The sequence below is a fragment of the Sarcophilus harrisii genome, chromosome 1, assembly GCF_902635505.1.
Source record: "Sarcophilus harrisii chromosome 1, mSarHar1.11, whole genome shotgun sequence".
Taxonomy (NCBI): Eukaryota; Metazoa; Chordata; class Mammalia; order Dasyuromorphia; family Dasyuridae; genus Sarcophilus; species Sarcophilus harrisii.
The window spans coordinates 534,258,370-534,279,403 of record NC_045426.1 but is presented as its reverse complement, the minus strand read 5'-3'; the positions used below and the strand labels follow the sequence as shown (position 1 = coordinate 534,279,403).

The 21,034-nt window shown below is 33.7% G+C and overlaps 1 protein-coding gene across 1 annotated transcript in view; it reads right to left on the bottom strand.

Annotated features, from left to right (window-relative positions):
- Nucleotides 1-3,510: 3,510 nt before the first annotated feature.
- Nucleotides 3,511-21,034, bottom strand: part of RBFA (ribosome binding factor A) — a 54,465-nt gene continuing 36,941 nt past the window's right edge. The window contains exons 12-14 of the mRNA XM_031946892.1: nt 12,747-12,831; nt 6,437-6,507; nt 3,511-4,018 (exon numbers count right to left, since the gene is read on the bottom strand). Coding sequence (XP_031802752.1) covers nt 3,580-4,018; nt 6,437-6,507; nt 12,747-12,831 — 595 coding nt within the window. The 3' untranslated portion in view covers nt 3,511-3,579. The remainder of the gene's footprint in view (nt 4,019-6,436; nt 6,508-12,746; nt 12,832-21,034) is intronic.

Below are 21,034 nucleotides of genomic sequence, written 5' to 3'. Positions count from 1 at the left end.
AATTTTTATTTTAAAAAATTTAATATTTTTCAAAATACATGCAAAGATAATTTTCAACATTCACCTTTGCAAAACTTTGTGTTCCAACTTTTTCTCCCTCCCTTCCCCCTACCTTAACTCCTAGACAGCAAGTATTCCAATATATGTTAAACTTGTGCAGTTCTTCTATACACATTTCCACATTTATCATGCTGCACAAAATAAAAATCAGATCAAGAGGAAATATTGAGAAAGGGAAAAAAAAGCAAGCAAACATCAACAAAAAAGTGAAAATACTATGTTGTGATATACATTTAGTTCCCAAAATCCCCTTTCTGGATGCAAAAGGCTCTTTCCATGACAAGTCTATTGGAATTGGCCTGAATTACCTCTCGATTCATGTTTAAGCAATTTTTTTTCAGTGAGTTTTTGTACTTCCTTTTCTATTTAACCAATTCTATTTTTTAAGGAATTGTTTCCTTCAATAAATTTTTGTACTTTTCATTTTTTTTTATTTCCTTTACTAAGCTGTTGACTACTTTTTTCATGATTCTCTTGCATGATTAGTTCATTTTCCCAATTTTTCATCTATCTCTTTTACTTGATTTTTAAACTCCGCTTTGAGCTCTCCCAGTTCTTTTTGGGCCTGAGACCAATTCACATTTTCCTTTGCGTCTTTGCATGTAGCTGTTTTGACATTGTTTTATTTGGAGTTTGTTTTGATTTTGCTTGTTACCATAGTAACTTTCTATAGTCAGCTTCTTTTTTGGATTATTCTTAGAATATTTTTCATGACCTTCAATTTTATGTTAAAGTTGGGGTCTGCTCTTGGAGGGGACACTTTCCCAAGCTTCTTGTACGCAGAGTAAGGGGCCTCACTACTGGCCTGTCCCATGCTCAAGGCCTCACTGTGGTCCTGCTGGTGCATAGCCTGCTGCTGGCCTTCCCAGATGCTGCTTGATATAGACCTTTCCTGCTGATCTAAGTTGTCTTGGACTGAAAAATTATTCCTCCCTATTCTTTTGTTGGTTCTATCACTACAGAATTCATTTATAGTGTTTGGTGGTGAATTTGGGAGAGTTCAGGCAAGTTCCTGTCTCATTCTGTCATCTTGGCTCTTCCCTCCTACTAAATAATATAAAGAACCATCCGTATATTCCACCACATAATACAGGATCCATAGAATTACTGTAGTCCTTTAGAGATTCAGGGATTAAGAAGCTGTAATAAATTGAATGTGAAGTAAAGAAGTCAGAACATAACTAGCTGCCTATGGAACTTTCAGGGCAGTTTCAGTACTCACTGCCCATTTGAGCTATATATCTCTCCATCTTGAATTATCAGATAGGTATCAACTTTTTCTTCAAAGATCTGAAATTGTCACACTAATTCTCAATTCTTGCAGTTATTTTTCTTTATAATGTCATACACTGCATGAAATGCATTGGTTCTCATATCTTTCAAACTTTTTTTCTTTATGATGTTATTGTATAACCGTTCCTCTGGTTCTATTCACCTCACTCTGAATCAATTCATACAGGTCTTTCCAGTTTTCCCTGAAACTGTACATTTAGTTATTTCTTATAGCTTAATTGCATTTATACACATATGCCAAAACTTGTTTAGTCATTCCCCAATAAACACTCCCCAAGTTTCTAGGTTTTTTTGCTACTACAAAATTTTTTGTATATATAGGTTCTTTTCTTTTTAAAAAAAAATATGTATTTGGAGTTTTAGAACTAGCATCATCACTGCATTAATGAATATGCACAAGCTAGTACCTTTTGTGGCAGTTTCAAATTGCTTTCTGAATATGGAGCAATTCACAATTCCACCAATGACCAATAATTAAGTGCCTACTATGTGTTAAGAACTGTCATGTGCCAGTGTTATAAAAAGACAAATCTCTGTTCTCAAGGAGCTTATGATCTAAGAGGGGAGACAAGCAAATGACAATATGAATATATATATATTTTTTAAATTATAATAATATAGGATTATAGGAAGTAAATAAGAGGGAAGGCACTATAATTAGAGATGGGAAAAGCTCCTATAAAATAAGGCATTAATGTACCTGCTGTTTTCTCAGTCTCCCACACCATTTTCAGTTGTCATTTTTACGAAATTATTGGATGGAAGGTGGAACCAGTGTTTCTTTTATATGTATTTCTCTGATCATTAATGCTTTGGAGCATTCTTTCCACATAGTTATTGATAGTTTGGATTTATTCCTTTGAAAACTGCTTATGTATGTCCTTTAATGACAATCTATTGGAAAATGGCTTAGTTTTACAAATTTGAATCAGTTTCTTTCACATCCTGGATATCACATTTTTATCAGAGAAACTTACTGCAAAAAAAACTTCTCTCCCATCATATTTCTCTTCTAATTACAACTACATTAATTTCTGTATATGAATCTTAAATGATTCTAAATTTAAATGATTCTAAAAACATCTTTTAAAAATCCCAATTTGAATGTACTATTTGAATTTGTACTATTGAATGTACACAGTGACAGGGAACTCACTACAAGACTCACTCATTCCATGTTTGAATTGCTTTGTTATAAAAGTTCTTTATGTTATATTAAAATAATCTATCAATTTCTAGTCATAGATTCTAGTATTGCCTTTTGGGCCCAACAAAATATAATTCTTCTATGATAATCCTTCAAATATGGGAAGAACCTATGTTCTGTCTAACCCTCAATTTCCTCTATCCTAAACCTAATCTCAATTCCTTGAAGCAAGTCAGCTAATTTGATTTTGAGTTCCTTTACCCAGTTCATTCCCTCATTTTACAACTGAGGAAACTGAGGCCTAGAGAAGTGAATTAACTTCTACAGGGTCACATAGAACTGTGTTCCAAGTTTATCATTTTTTCTTCTACAATTCACCTTTGGTTCCAAGTGTTTATCACCTTAACAGTTGCTTTTTAAAAGTTCTTATAGGGGCAGCTAGATGGCGCAGTGGATAAAGCAATAGCCCTCAAGTCAGGAGGACCCGAGTTCAAATTTGACCTCAGACACGTAACACTTCCTGGCTGTGTAACCCTGGGCAGGGCACTTAACCCCAATTGCCTCAGCAAAAAATAAATAAGTAAAGGTTGTTGTATTAGTAAGAAAGTTTCTTACTCAGGGATACTTCTAGGGAATACCTTCTGCAAGGTACTACACTTAACTAGTAGGCATCTACATATTTTTCAATTAAAATGATTAAGACAACAGAGAGGGAAAAGGAGAAAAGGCAACTTCTAAGTCTATGTAAAGATACATAGTAAAGTAGGCTTAAATCCATGAATAAGCTATAGAGTTTTAATGAGCTCTATAACAGAATGGTAATAAACCAGCTAAGGTCAGAAGAAGTAATCAATTTCTTTTCTGAAACTTATTTCTAGTCTTCTTTGAAATTTCTGATGTGTCTTCTTAACTGACTTCCCATTTTGAAAAAGGAAAAATGCACTTTTAATTTTTAAAATAGGAGCATAATAATGCACATAATAATAATGTACACAGTGATAGCACAGAAGTAGATTTTTAGGTCCAGTTTAATGTTAAATAGCAAACTAAACCAAATTTTAAAAAACCTATCAGAAAAGTTAACACTTCTTAAGTTTATTTTCTTCAAGATCTGTAGTTAATGAACTTTGTTCCTTATAAACACTATTATCCTCTAATTTTAATTTCTCTAATGCTTCTTGCAATTCATACTCTGGTTTATATTCTTCCAAAAATGCATCATTTTTGTCCAGCTGATCACAATATCTGTTGAGCAAATAATCCTGGGGGGTAATGTCATCATCCATGGAATGCTTTGCCTTCTTCATTTTCTTTTTCACTTGCTTCTGCAGCATAGATACCTGTTCCTGTTCTTGCTCTGCATTTCCAATGCTTATATCATCATGCCCTTTCCCTTTGTTTCTTTTGTACTCCATTATCTGCTTCTGGAGTGCCTCATGGTCAATTCCAAAGAGATTTGGCTGAATGGTGCACTCTGATACATGAGATGATACAGAAGTTACTGATGTCTTACATTCACTGTAAATTTAAGGAGAAAAAAAGAAATCATTTATCAATGGTATAGTAAAATGACTTTAAAGATCTCCACATTAAAATACTTTATGACCATACATGTGATTTTGCTGAGCCTAATTTCTCTAGAGTTATTCAATACCTCATTAAATGCACTCCAAATGAATTTTTGCACTCATACATGCCAGATGCACCAAGGAAATTGAACAAACAGAACTAGCTATTCACGTTAAAAGTACTCAACCAAGAGCAGCTAAGAAAAAGAGAAACAATGTTGTCTTCTCTTTAAGTCCCCTACTATGCGGACATGACATGTAAGAGAATTGAGATTTTACTGTAAAAAAAAAAAAATAAACAAAATAAAACACTAGACTGTAATTGTAATGGTTATAATTTCTATATGGTTTAAGGGTATTTATGGTCTCATTCTTTTTACTGAAAATGTCCATAGTGTTCTTTTTTTTTTCTTTAGCTAGGAAGGTCCACAATAAAGGGAGTAACAGGTACTTTCCTCCTTGTTCTAGAGGTCATTATTAGTCAATTTCGGGCAGGGTATCTATCTGGAGGAGGGGCCCAAAAATCAAGTAAGAGAAATAGAAGAAAAATTGGGAAGAGCAAAGGAGATAAAGAGAATAAATAATAGGATAAACTGGGGAATAAGAGGATGAAGGGAAATATATAATAATTATTACTATGGAAAATCTTTTTACAGCAAGTTTCTCTATTTCAAATATATAGAAAACTGAATCAAATTTATAGAAATAAAAGCCATTTCTCATTGATAAATAGTCAAAGAATATAGACAGGCAGTTTCCAGACAAAGTAATCAAAACTATCTATGATCATAAGAAAAAAATTCTCTAAATCACTATTCATTAGAACAATGCAAATTAAAGCCACTCTGAGCTACCACCTCTCAGATTAACTAATAAGAAAAAAGGAAAAATGATAAACATTGGAGAAAATATGGGAAATTTAAAACACTAATACACTGTTGGTGAAGTTGCATATTGACTCAACCATTCTGGAGAACAATTTGGAACTATGCCCAGAGGATGATAAAACCCATGAAAACCCTTTAACTCAACAATACTATTAGATCTGTATGCCAGAAAAATAAGCAAAAATATTTATAGCATTTACATATTTAGTGGTGACAAAGAATTGGAAATTGAGGGGATGTCTATCAGTTGGAGATAAACTGAACAAGAGGTTGTATGTGATAGTGATGAAATACTGTTGTGCTATAAGAAATGACAAGCAGGATGCTGTCAGGGAAAAACTTACATGAAAGGATACAAAGTGAAATGAGCAGAAATGAGAGTACTGTACACAGGAACAACAATATTATATGATGATCTACAATGACCTAAGACAATTCTGAAGGGCTTATGATGAAAGGTATTCTCCATCACCAGAGAAAGAACTGGTGGAGCCTGAATACAGATGAAAGATACTTTTCCTTTATTTTATATTTTAAAAATTTGTCTGTTTTCTTTCACAGCATGACTTACATGAAAATATGTTCTGCATGACCACACATGTACATCCTATGTCAAATTGCTTGCCTTTTCAATGAGGGAGTAGAAAATTTGTATCTCAAAATCTGAAGAAAAAGAGACTATTAAAATTGCTTTTACATGTAATTGGGGGAAAAATAAAATATTATTTTAGAAAATCTTTATTACTTCACATACACGTATAAAATATCTTCAGCTTAATTGACATTAATTTTTTCATGTATAACAATGATTTAAATTGTTTGCCAAGTAAAGAAAAATCCAGACAGATAATACAGAAATAACAAAGTAAAAAAAAAAAGGGGGGGACACCTACAAACTGTCCAAAAGTGGTGGAAGAATTGTGGAATTATAGGTGTACTAATACATTGATGGTGGAGCTATAAAATGGTATAACCATTTTGGAAAGCAAATTGGAATTATGCAAATAAAATGCTTACATGTCCAAACTCTTTGAACCTGAGACTCTATTAATGGGAGCAATCAATAAGCAAGCAAGCAATAAGAAAACAGTCCCTATATATTTACAGCAGCACTTTTTATGATAATTAAGAATTGGAAACAAGGTAGATGGCCATCAATTGGGGAATGGCTAAACAAGTTGAGATACATGAGTGCAAAGGAATATTACTATGCTGTAAGAAATGTTTAATGTGATGAATGTGGAGAAGCACAGAGAGATCTATATGATTTGATGATCTGATGCAGAGTGAAGTAAGCAGAGTCAAGAAAGCAATATACATAGTAACTACAACAATGTAAATGGAAAGAACACCACATCAAAATATTAAAAATATTATGCTTCTAGTACAACAGGAAATTATATCATGTTTTAGGAACATTAGACATACATAAAAAGTCTTCAATTGAGGCTAAACATGAGAAGAAATATCAGCTTATTTACCTTGGGTCACTTTGTGTCAAATCTTTTTCATCAGGGGGTCCAAAATCAGCAATTTCCAGTAACCTATTTACCTGAAAAATAAATTCAAAGTTACCTACATTTTGATACCACTTAATGAAAAGAGCATTATACTTTAAGAGAGACGTGTGTTCAAATTTGACTTCAACACTTATAATTTATTGCTATCAATACACCTGAGGCCTGTTCACTTACTAATTAAAGAAAAATTTAAATGACCTTTTTTTGGTTCATATTTTATTTAAAAGGAAGACCAAAACCGGGTTAGTATTTCTGCTTAAGGTAGATAACATGATGGAAATAGGCAATGGAGAGACAGCAGAATTACTCAATTACTCAACTATTATTTTTACTCTACATTTCAATAGAGACACACAATCTATAAAAGTGGGCAAGAAAGGAAAAGAGGGATAAATAATGGGAAACTACAAAGAATTAAGAGTAAAACCAGTGGAGAAGTGATCACAAATCTTGAGTGCTTCCCAAAATGATGGTCCCAAGAAGGAACTCTTAAATCAGAGGAAAAGACTGAAGGAGCAGAGACAACATCAAGATAAGACAGATTGCTATTTAGGGGGTAGAAAAGTTTATAGAGTAGGGAATGGAGCTGTGTAAAGGGCAGGAATTCAGTATGATTGATTTAATCCTACAACAAGGTGTTAACTCGGTGGAATTGACGATGGTTATCTAGTTTAGCATCTGAGTTCTCTAGTTCATTATGATTTATTTAATCTTACAACAAATAATGGTTCCCTAGTGATATAATGATTGGTTTATACTCAGTATAGTATTAATAATATAATTGTAATAGAGTACATAAACTGGGACAAACTGAATCAGAAACAAGACTTCAAGATAGAGACCCTCCCAGTGGCTTTCCTGCCTCCTCCACTGAAACCAACACCCATTTTGGAGGACTTCCAGGAAGCTAGCCCAGGTCCCAGGCGAAAGAGACAGACTGTGAAGGAGATAATAAAGATTTTGGACTTTATTCCTGACTATTCTTGTGGTGATTATTCTGCTGAAACAAAGGCTGATCCAAAGACCTCCAGAAAGCTAACCAGAACCTTACAGAGCTGGAAGAAAAGCTACACAAAAAGGGTTCTGAAAGAAATGGCAGTTGTGACTGCTGAATGGCTATCAACAATCTTTGAAAAATGAGAGTATTGAAAAAGTCTGGGGAAGAAATAATAAATGTCCTAATTTTTTTTTTTAAAGAGAGAGAAAGTTAAGTCTACAAACCCTAACCTGCTAAACTGAACTTCAATTCCCGATGTTGTTGTTGATCCTTTGTTTTCAAAGAGAACCAATAACATCATGAGGGTGAGGTCCTGACTTAATTGTGAATTTGGATTAAATGAAGCAGAATCAAAATGAATTGCAGCAATGAAGTGAAGCAGAATTGTACAAAGTATCAGCCTCACTCTCTCTTCCAGAATTAATGAAGTCCAGTGGCAAAACAAAAATCAGGATGACTGCCAATAGCCTGGGATGCAGTATAACCTTGGCCTCTTCTGTCTAAACAAGCTCTAAGTACACATAGTGCCTGCTTCAGCTGCCTTCATGGCTGTTGGAACAAATTGTTCTTGTCTTGACTATTTTGCCAGGGGAAGTCTTGACATACTTGGTGTAGACATCTCCTTAACTCAGATGGGCTGGAGGCCTGTCAGTTACCTTCAACTTGGTTTTTAGCCCATATATCAAGAAAGTTTTGCTGGAGTCTACTATGCATGCTACAATTTCTTGGAGTCACAGGTGAGAGCTAGGTGTAGAGATGAATGCACAACCCTAAAAAGGGCTTGAGGTCAAACCCTCAAACCAAAAATATTATTCCACCCAAAACACCCTAAATACCACTTGGAACTTCCTGAATGATCCAACAACAAAAAAGCCAATGTCAACTTCAAAAAAGATTTCCAATAACATAACATTCTCATTCTTTTTGTTGTTGGTTTGCATTTTGTTTTCTTATTCATTATCTTTCTTGTGAAGCAAGATAATTGTACAAATATGTTTACATATATTGGATTTAACATATTTTAATATGTATAACATATATTGTATTACTTTCCATCTAAGGGAGAGGGTGGGAGGAAGGAGGGGAAAATTTAGAACACAAGGCTGTGCAAGGATCAATGTTGAAAAATTATCTGTACATTTGTTTTGAAAATAAAAAACTTTGATTGAAAAAAAAATCTCTAAAAAGTGTCCCTAGGATCTGTTCTAGGCCTTATGCTGTTTTGTAATATTACAATAGTATTGTAATACATGACTTGGTCAGTGGCACAGATAACATGCTTATCAAATTTGTAGATGACAAAGTCAGGATACAAAAGGTTTTTAATGGCTACAACAACTGGCCTCATTTAATAAGATGAAATTTAACAGATATAAATATAAATCCTCATGCTTCAGTTAAAAAAAAAATGTTCAAATGTTCAAGATGGGAGAGTGGTCTGAAATAGATTGGGAAGCTTAATGGACTACAAGTTCTGTTTGTCAACAGACTATTATGGCAGCAAAGAAAGCAAATGCTCCTAAGATGTCTCAAGAAAAGCCAAGTGCCCAGGAAGAGGGATATGATCATCATTTTGTACCTTAAATACCTGTGTTTGAATACTATAATCAGATCCAAATATCACACTTCAGGGCCTGCTGGAACATATCCAAAAATAGTTAACTATGCAGAATATTAAAGATTATATCATAGAAGGTGTCATAAAAGGATTAAATGAAAGAACTGGGGATGCCTATCCTAAAGAAGAGAAAATTTAGAAGGGATTCAAGAGACATTTCACATATGAAAAAGGCTTGTGAGACACTTCATGTATGAAAAAGGCTTCCCTATGAACAAGAGATCAGAGTTGTTTTGCTTGGTTCCACAGCCAAGGAACGTTTAAACTAGAAAAAAATTTCTAAATAATAAGACTGGGAAAAAAAAAATAAAGAGTGGAGAGAGAGAGAAAGATAGAATTGCACATGTTTAACATATATTGAATTACTTGCTACCTAGAAGAGGAAGGAAAAGGGAAAGGAGAAGGGAAAAGTTGGAACACAAGAGTTTTTCAAAGGTGAATGTTGAAAACTATCTTTGCATATATTTTAAAAATAAATAAAATCATATTTATAAATTTTAATAATGCTATTAAAATGGACTCAAGTGCTAATCTTAAAAGTTCAATTTACATGAATCTTTCTGAAAAACAGTCAAGCTTTTAAAACTATTTCCTTGAACCTTTGGCACGGAATAGGCACTTAACAAATGTTTATTAATTATTCAGTACTTTCAATGACATATTGAATCATCTGAACTGATTTCATATGCAGCCTTATTCATTTCCATTAGTATTTCTCTTTAACTGTTTAAAGTATTTTTGAAAAATACTTCAAATACTGCTATTAAATCTTTCCTTTCATAATATCCCCCAGTTCTTTCTTGTGAGCTGAAAGGCTATTAGTTTATAAAAGAAGCAATGCAAATGAATGACTATGAAGGCATCAAAATATGACTTTTATGCTAAAGCGCTATTACCAACTTGCTGTGTAGCCTTACTTAAAATTGAGGAATAAATTGACTACAAGGAAGACAGCTGGCAGGCAATGACCACACACAGATTAGACCACATCTGCAAAGTATTTTAAGGCAACAAAGGACAAGAGGCAGATTACTTTATGCCATTTCACTAGCCCTCTCTCACTGGTTGCCCAATAAAGACCTGTGTAATTTTTCAATATCTTTTTCAACAGTTTCCAGTAATGACCAAATCTACAAACAGAGTTTCACTTTATGGTGATCCATCTTGAGACATTTTTCACAAATTTATTGCTTTGAAAAGCAGAAAATGCCTGAATTAGATTAATATCTCCACATTATTTAACAAATGCCAAGCCATCTGTAAAATTTCAGGTTTTAATGCTTAGGAAAAACATATTTCATCAAAATTGTTCTCTACAAGGAACATTTTTGAAATTTTAATTTCAAAATTTCAAAAGAAATTTATTTTATTTGTTATAATCAACTTCCACTACTAAAGACATATTTGGATGTCATTTCTTGGATGGAAAGAAATGGAAAGCCATTTCTTGATATGTTTGACAGGCAGTTAATTGATCCTAAGTTTTCCAAGGCTGTGCTAATGGAGCACAAATTTTGGCAGGTGCTAAAAAACTGGGAAAGCTTCAAAATACAGGTGTGGTAATGATAGTTTATGTGTCTGTTGGATGACAACCAACCCAATGAAATTTAGTTGGCCATCTTTAATTTAGTCAACAATTTGCAAGGACCATTTATTAAGTTATAAAGGACTTGCAATCTGTCTAAGTGATAGGAATATTGACACCAATGAAATCCCAAATCACTAATACAGCATTAATCATAATCTATAGAATATTGTGTTAAATAACTAAGAACCTTGATCCTTGCAAGACTAGAGTGAGAAATTAAAAGGATTTGATCAGTCTTCATTTTTTCAAATGGAGAAAGCAAGACAGCTTTTTTTTTCCCCATTTTTTTCTGTTTTAAAATGCAAACATTTCTGGGAAGGCTACATCTATTATTACCAGCAGTTATCAAAGGCAAAATCCAGGTATTTAATAATTATACCAAAAGTCACATACTGAAAATTATCTTGCCTGTCACTTTTAGCACAATTCTCATAAACTTTATAAGTCTATAGCAAAACTGGAATTTTCTACAGAGATCTCTAAAAAGCAAATGAAGGATGGTTCTAAGAGAATTGTATGGATCTGCACACATATATTGTATCTAGGATATACTTTAACATACTTTTTAACATGTATAAGACTGCCTGCCATCTAGGGGAGGGAGTGAGAGAGGGAAGGGAAAAACTGGAACAGAAATGAGTGCTAGGGACAATATTATAAAAAATTACCATGCATATGTTCTGTCAATAAAAAGATATAATTAAAATTTTAAAAATAAAAAAAAAAAGGTTGGTTCTTTTATTAAGTCATTATTGACAAGTTCAGATGTTATACTGTAATGAAGAGGAGAAAACATTGTCACTTCCCTTTTTCTATGGTTCTTCTAGCCTGTCCACTATTCCCAATATAAGCTGAAATGGCAGTATCCCTTGTCTTAACTCCAAGTCAGTATTTTATACATAGCAGATACTCCACTTAAAAATAAAGAAATAAAAACCCAATTTGTCAAATGAATAAAAAAGAGACTTTAAGAAAATGAAAACTAGATCACTATTTAATTGAAACAGCTTGGTAGAAAGGATAGGGCTCCTTTACACTTGGAATACAAATGGACTTGGAATCAGAAGGATATCATTACTAGTTGTATGACCCTAAGCAAACTACTTAATCTCTCTGGGTCTTAGTTTCTTCCATTGAAAAATGGGGGATTATAGCCTATAATCTAGTTCTAGATCTATGTTCTGGAAAAGACTGGGTAGAATAATTTAATTATCAATAGATTCAATTTAAAGTTCTTTTAGAAATCATAAAGAAGGGAAAGGGACCATATATGCACGAATGTTTGTGGCAGCCCTCTTTGTAGTGGTTAGAAACTAGAAACTGAGTAGATGCCCATCAATTGGAGAATGGCTGAATAAATTGTGGTATATGAATATTATGGAATATTATTGTTCTTTAAGAAATGACCAACAGGATGATTTTAGAGAGGCCTGGAGAGACTTGCACAAACTGATGCTGAGTGAAACGAGCAGGGCGAAGAGATCATTATATACTTCAACAACAATACTATATGATGACCAATTCTGATGGACTTGGCCATCCTCAGCAATGAGATCAACCAAATCATTTCCAATGAAGCAGTAATGAACTGAACCAGCTACGCCCAATGAAAGAACTCTGGGAGATGACTAAAAGCCATTAAATTGAATTCCCAATCCCTATATTTTTGCCCACCTGCATTTTTGATTTCCTTCACAGGCTAATTGTACAATATTTCAGAGTCCGATTCTTTTTGTACAGCAAAATAACGGTGTGGTCATGTATACTTATTGTGTATCTAATTTATATTTTAATATATTTAACATCTACTGGTCATCTTGCCATCTGGGGGAGGGGGTGGGGGAAAAGAGGGGAAAAATTGGAACAAGAGGTTTGGCAATTGTTAATGCTGTAAAGTTACCCATACATATAACCTGTAAATAAAAGACTATTAAATAAAAAAATAAAATAAAATAAAAATAAAAAAATAAAGTTCTTCTAATTTGTTCCTATCAAAATCATCCTACATTTTCCTAGAAAGGAGAATAATATATCTACAAATAAAATTCACACCAACAATTTTACTTACCTCTGCTACTGCTGCACTTTCTTTATCACGAATAAATACTATTGGAGGAACATTCCTTAGGATCTGATAACTAATCAAAAGATGCCTAAAAGGAACAGAAGATCCAAAGAGTTCCTCAGTTTTTCCATGACATTTGACATATGATGGTGTTAAAAAACAAAACAAAACACATTATGACTTACAATCAGTGGTAATCAACTAGTTTAGAATTCTAACCCTCTAGAACTAAAATGTCAAATTAAAAGGTCTCCTACAGTCCCCTGTGACATGAGAAAAAGATTACTATGCAGAGTCATAATCACAAGTTTAAAAAAAAAAAAAATTAGGCCCCTTAAAAGCATTTTATAACAAGAATTCAAACATTTTATATAATTTCTTCTATAATATCTTAAGATTTTGAAAAGATTTTTCTTAAAACAATTCTGAGGCATAATCAGTGAAAGTATTATCTTCATTTTACAGATATATAAACTGAAACTCAGGTAAAGCAACAAAAACAGAGCAAGGAAATAGCAAAACCCATATTCAAAATCATGCCTAACTGAAGGCCAACTGAGTTTTCTATGTCATGTTAAACACTGACCTGTATTAAGGAAGAAATAAGCATGCCAAGCATTGTGCTGAGTGTGTTACAAATATCTCATTTGATCTTCACAACAATCCCATGAGGCAGGTGCTATTATTATCCACTTTTTATAGTTGAAGAAACTTAAGCACTAGAGAACTGAAGTAACATACCCAGGATTACACAGATATTTTCTGAGGCAGGTTTGGAGTTTAGTTCTTCCTGACTCAAGGCCCAGCACCCAACACTGTGCCCCTTGATGTATGAAATTCAACAGCTTTTTAATTAACTCAGCCTTTTAATTAAGATATTATCAATTTAAATATTTCTTGGCAGTAATTCTATTAAACTCAGTTGAAAAAACTTCATTATTCAAAATTAAATGAATAATGCAGAATTTACTGGATCACAGAATTTAGAACTAAAAAAGACCAGAAAAGTAATTCAATCCTATATAGATGAAGCCACAAAAATATGACTTGCTTAAGACTAGAATCATCTCATTTAATTATCACAACAACTCTAAAATGTACATGTTTTTATTATCCCATTTTACAACAAAAGAAACTGAAAGGAAAAAAGGATAAGGCACTTATCTAAAGTCACAAAGCTAGGTAGTATTTGAGTCCACATTTGAACTCAGGTGTGAGGAAAGGAACAGACTCTGAATTCTCATATTCATAATTTCTTACTGCCCAATGAAGAGTTCTAAGAGAAACATTACTAGAGCTAGCTGAGCAGAGGGGTCAGAATTGTGCTTAAAGAACACACTACAGTACAGCATGTAAGATAGATTGGAGGAATGAGACAGTTAAGGCAGAGAGAACATTAGGGGGCTCTAGCAATAATACAGCAAGAACTGAAGAGGGTCTAAATTAGGGTGATCATTGTGTGAACAGAGAGGAAAAAGTTCATATTAAAGATGTTGTAGAAATAGAAAAATAGGAAGATATGGTAACTGATTATATATGCAGAGAAAAGGATAATGAGATGTCCAGGATAAGTTGAGGTGATGAACCTAGAAGAAGGATAATGGTAGCTTAGAAATAGTGAAGTTTGGAAAAGGAAAGGGGATAAGGTAAAAGATACTTTGTTCAGTTCTGGATGCTTTTAAGTTTTAAGATGTTCCCAGAATAACTCTGGAGAGCTATTTGAACTGTGCAGGGTGAAGTAAACAGAATCATATAAATAATTTATCTAATTACCACAATAATCTAAAAGAAAATACTACTGAACCAATTGTGATTTCAAAGTATGCCTTCTTTCTCTTACTATAGGTGATAGATTACAGGTATGGAATAAGGTATATATTTTCAGAAATGACCAGTGTATTGATATTGTTTAGATCTAAACTATATGGTCTAATGGTTTTTTCTACTTTCTTCCATTTAAATCTGAACTTTGCAATAAGCAGCTCATGATCTGAGCCATAGTTAGCTCTAGATCTTGTTTTAACTAATTATATAGATCTTCTCCACTTTCAACTGCAAAGTATATAAATCAATCTGACTTCTATGTTGACTGTCTGTGATGTCCATGTGTAGAGCTGCCTTTTGGGGTACTGAAAAAGAGTATTTATTTATGACCAATGTGTTAAATCTTGATTAGCCTCTGCCCTGCTTCATTTTGTATTCCAAGGCCAACCTTGCCTGTTATTCCAATTCTCTTATGATGTCCTACTTTAGAATTCCAATCTCCTATGAAGAATGTGGCATCGTTTTTTTGTGTTATAGATCTTCATAGAATTGATCAACTTTGGCATCTTTGGTACTAGTAGTTAGAGAATAGACTTGAATTACTATAATGTTAAGTGGTTTGCCTTGGATTTAAACTGATATCATAGTGGTCATTTTTGAGAATATATGCTAGTAGTTCTTTTCTCATCTTTTTACTGACTATAATACTTGCCCACAGTACTATATGTAGTCATCACCTAAATTAAATTCATCCATTTCTGTCCATTTAAGTTAACTGACACCCTAGATGTTGATATTAAATCTTTCTATCTCCTGTTTGACCACATCAAGCTTCCATGGTTCACAGATTTAACATTCCAGGTTTCCATGTGAAACTAATCATCATAAGAAGTATCCACATGTTAGAGGGGATGTGGGAAAACTGGGACACTGATACATTGTTGGTGGAATTGTGAATACATCCAGCCATTCTGAAGAGCGATTAGAACTATGCTTAAAATGTTATCAAACTGTACACAACCTTTAATCCAGCAGTGCTACTACTGGGCTTATATCCCAAAGAGATTTTAAAGAAGGGGCAGAAACAGACCAGCGCAGGCAGGGAGAGACTAGCATCCTGAGTACACTAGGAACTCTGGGCCGGGCAGAGAGGAAGGGGGAGGAGAACCTATGTGGCTGGAGACGACTCTCCCAAAGGCTAACTGCCCTGCCTTAATTATAAAGCACTAAATTGGCAGAGAAATTGAAGCCAAAGGCAGATGGCACTCTTTTAAAAAAGCCAGAACCTAACAAGATCTGGCTATAACTGCTCAAAACCGGAAGTGACTCAGGCAGACCTGTAACACAGCCATACAGTCACATCCTACAGTAAAGGACTTTTGTTGGGGCACTTACAAATCTGCACAGCAAAGGGGCACAACCTGGGGCAGCCTCTAATCTACACAGTGGGGGGCTCGGCCTGGGACAATAGAACTTTTGCAGCATGACCTTGCTTCCCTGGGAAGGGACACTTCGGTCCTAGAGGAACTATTCATTGGTCAGCGGCTATTACCCATTCCTCCACAGTGGGCTTTGGCCTGGGGTACTGAGTGACACTTTCACTGCCCAGATTCTAGCCCAGGGCAATCTTTAACTCGCACAGCAGGGTTCTTTGCAGGGCACTTTCCCAGCTTGGCCCTTCAGGGCCTGAGTTACTTCCAGGGGGCAACTCTTTCCCAGAGCACTCCCATACCTCCTCCCTCTTTGCTCTTTGTAGCCAGTTGGCTACACCTATCCTTGCTCTACAGAGGAAGTTGGTAACCTCCTGGCCCTGAAGGCAAACCCTACAGGCTTTAACAAAATGAATTAAAAAATCAAAAGGATGATTGAAGCTTCTATACAGAAAAAGAGCAGGTTTTCAACCCAGAGGAGACTAATAGCAGACAGTCTCCAGACAATTGCTGGTCCCCAACACAAAAGCTCTCCTAGAAGAGATTATTAAAAACCTTAAAAGAGAACTAAAAGAAAAAAGGGGAAAGGAAAGAGAAGATAGAAAGAGCAAAAACTTCCTGAAATGGAATTGAAAAGGAAAATCCCAAGAAGGCAGGGAAACAGAATTTATGAATTGGAAAAGGAAAGAACCCAAGAAAGTGGATTTTGTAAATTGGAAAAAGAAAAAACCACTAAAAAAAAAAAAAAAAAAAAAACAATTAGTGAAATGGAAAAATCATAGAGCAAAATAATCATTTAAAAAACTCAATTGACATATACAAAAAGAAGTAAAAAAAAAAAAAAGCTAAGAAGAAAATAATTCACCAAAAATCAGAACTGAACAAAGAAATGACTGACATTGAAACATCAAGAATCAGTCAACAAAACCAAAAATGAAAGATTAGGAAAAAAATGTCAAATTTTACTTGGAAAACAACAAACCTGGAAAATAGATCTAGGAGAGATAACCTGAAGATCACTGGACTTCCTGAAAATTATATGAAAAAAGAGCCCAGATACATTTTACAGGGAAATATCAAAGAGAACTGCCCAGAAGTAAAGAACCAGAAGGTAAAAAGCTTTAAAAGAATTATCTAAACCCTGAAAAAGACCCCAAAATAAAAAACCTAAGGAATATTGTCAAATTTCAGAACTATCAGATTAAAGAAAAAAAATAAGCAGTCAGGAAAAAACAATTCAAATACCGAGGTGCCCAATAAGAGTCACTGAAGATCTGGCTGCCTCCACATTAAAGGATTGAAGGGCCTGGAATCTGATATTCTGAAAGGCAAAAGAACTTGGAATGCAGACAAGAATAAACTACCCAGCTAAGCTGAGCATATTCTTCCATGGAAGAAGATGGACATTTAATGAAACAGAGCAATTTCCATTTGTTTCTAAGGAAAAAACCAGATCTAAACAAAAAAATTGATCTCCAACCATAGGAGACTTAAGAGAAGCAGAAAAGGTAAAAGGAACTCTTGAGAACTGTATTTCTGTTGTGGATATACATAAAAACCACATGTATAATTTGATTTTACTGATATAAAAAAAGGAAAGTAGAAATGGAAAGGGAATAGTGTCAGAAAAAGGGAAAAGGGGAGATAAAAAGAGGAAAATTACATCCCACAATGGGGTAAAGGAAACCTATCATATCTGAGGGAACTTAGAGGAGGGAGGAACATTGTGCGAATCTTACTCTCATCAGAGTTGGCTCAAAGAAAAAATAATTGACATATTTGTTTTATAGAGAATCTTCTCTCATCTCATTAAAAAGTGGGAGAGGAAAAGGGAAAAGGAAAAAGAATAATAAGGGAAGGGTACAAGAAAGGGAAAGGGATTCAAAGGGAAGAGGGAGAGCTGTGTGACGCAAGTGGGGCCCATAAGTTTAATACTAGGGAAGGGGGGGAAAGGGGAAGGAAACAAGAAAAGCATAAGCTGGGGTTAAAAAGATAGCAAGAAATACAGAATTAGTAATTTTAACCGTAAATGTGAATGAGATGAACTCTCCCATAAAGCGGAGGTGGATAGCAGACTGGATCAAAAGTCAGAACCCTACAATATGTTGTTTACAGGAAACACATTTAAAGTAGGGAGATACATACAGAGTGAAGGTAAAAGGCTGGAGCAGAATCTATTATGCTTCAGGTGAAGGAAGGAAGGTAGCCATCCTTATCTCAGATCAAGCAAAAGCAAAAATTGATCTAATTAAAAGAGATAAGGAAGGAAACTATATCTTGCTAAAGGGTACTAAAGACAATGAAGCAATATCAATATTAAACATATATGCACCAAGTGGTTTAGCATCTAACTTCCTAAAGGAGAAGTTAAGAGAGTTGCAAGAAGAAACAGACAGCAAAACTATAATAATGAGAGATCTCAATCTTGCACTCTCCGAATTAGATAAACCAAACCACAAAACAAATAAGAAAGAAAGTAAAGAGGTAAATAGAATATTAGAAAAATTAGATATGATAGATCTTTGGAGAAAATTGAATGGTGACAGAAAGGAGTATATTTTCTTCTCAGCAGTTCATGGAACCTACACAAAAATTGACCAAATATTAGGACATAAAGACCTCAAATTAAATGCAGGAAGGCAGAAATAGTAAAGTATCCTTTTCAGATCACAATGCAATGAAAATTACATTCAATAAAAAGCCAGGGGAAAATAGACCAAAAAATAATTGGAAACTAAATAATCTCATCCTAAAGAATGATTGCGTGAAACAGTAAATCATAGAATGATAATAATGATATGTCACACACCAAAATGTATGGGATGCAGCCAAAGTGGTATTAAGGGGAAATTTTATATCTCTAGAGGCCTTCTTGCATGAAATAGAGAAAGAGATCAATGAACTGGGCTTGCAACTAAAAAAGCTTAGAAAAGGAGCAAATTTAAAACTCCCCAGTCAAATATTAAAGTTGAAATTCTAAAAATAAAAGGAGAGATTAATAAAATTGAAAGTAAAAAAGCTATTGAATTAATAAATAAAACTAAGAGTTGGTTTTATGAAAAAACCAATAAAATAGATAAACCTTTGGTAAATCTGATTAGAAAAAGGAAAGAGGAAAATCAAATCGTTAGTCTTAAAAATGAAAAGGGGGCACTTTCCACCATTGAAGAGGAAATTAGGACAATAATAAGGAGTTACTTCGCCCAACTTTATGCCAATAAATTTGATAAATTAAGTGAAATGAATGACTACTTCCAAAAATATAGGCTTCCCAGAGGAGGAAGTAAATTGCTTAAATAGTCCCATCTCAGAAAAATAAATAGAACAAACTATTAACCAACTCCCTAAGAAAAAATCCCCAGGACCAGATGGATTTACATGTAAATTTTACCAAACATTTAAAAAACAATTAGCCCCAATGCTATATAAACTATTTCAAAAAACAGGGAATGAAGAAGTCCTACCAAATTCCTTTTGATACCTAAACCAGGTAGGTTGAAAATAGAGAAAGAAAATTATAGACCAATCTTCCTATGAATATTGATGCAAAAATCTTAAATAAAATATTAGCAAAAAGATTACAGAAAATCATCCCCAGGATAATATACCATGACTAAGTAGGATTTATACCAGGAATGCAGGGCTGGTTCAATATTAGGAAAACTATTAATATAATTGACTATATCAATAACCAAATTAACAAAAACCATATGATCATCTCAATAGATGCAGAAAAAGCATTTGATAAAATCCAACATCCATTCCTATTAAAAAACATTTGAGAGTATAGGAATAAATGGTCTCTTCCTTAAAATAATCAGTGGCATCTATTTAAAACCATCAGTAAACATCATATGTAATGGGGATAAACTGAAATCATTCCCAATAAGATCAGGAGTGAAACAAGGTTGCCCTCTATCAACATTACTATTCAATATTGTATTAGAAATGCTAGCTTTAGCAATAAAAGCTGAGAAAGAAATTAAATGAATTAGAGTAGGTAATGAGGAAACCATATTATCACTCTTAGCTGATGATATGATGGCATACTTAGAGAATCCTAGAGATACTATTAAAAAGCTATTAGAAATAATCCACACCTTTAGCAAAGTTGCAGGATACAAAATAAACCCACATAAGTCATCAACATTCTTAGATATCACTAACAAAATCCAACAATTAGAGTTACAAAGAGAAATTCCATTGAAAGTAACTACTGACAGTATAAAATATCTAGGAATCTCTCTGCCAAAGGAAAATCAGAAACTATATGAGTAAAACTACAAAACTCTTTTCCACACAAATAAAGTCACATCTAACCAATTGGAAAAATAGTAAATGCTCTTGGATTGGGCAAGCAAATATAATAAAGATGACAATATTACCTAAACTAATCTATTTATTTAGCGCTATGCCAATCAGACTCCCAAAAAACTATTTTAATGACCTAGAAAAAATAACAATAAAGTTCATATGGAAAAACAAAAGGTCAAGAATTTCAAGGGAATTAATAGAAAAAAAAATCAAATGAAGGTAGCCTAGTTGTACCAGATCTAAAATTATATTATAAAGCAGTGGTTACCAAAACCATTTGGTATGACTAAGAAATAGACTAGTTGGTCAGTGGAATAGGTTAGGTTCCAAGGACAAAACAGCCAATTAATAATCTAGTGTTTGACAAACCCAAAGACCTCAGCTTTTGAAATAAGAACTCACTGTCTGACAAAAATTTCTGGGAAAATTGGAAATTAGTATGGCAGAAACTAGACATTGACCCACACTTAACGCCATACACCAAGATAAGGTAAAAATGGGTTCATGACCTAGGCATAAAGAATGAGATTATAAATAAATTGGAAGAGCATAAGATAGTTTACCTCTCAGACCTGTGGAAGAGGAAGGAATTTATGACTAAAGAAGAACTAGAGATCATTATTGATTACAAAATAGAAAATTTTGACTATATCAAATTGAAAAGTTTTTGTACAAACAAAACTAATGCAGACAAGATTAGAAGGGAAGCAATAAACTGGAAAAACATTTTTACAGTCAAAGGTTCTGATAAAGGCCTCATTTCCAAAATATATAGAGAATTGA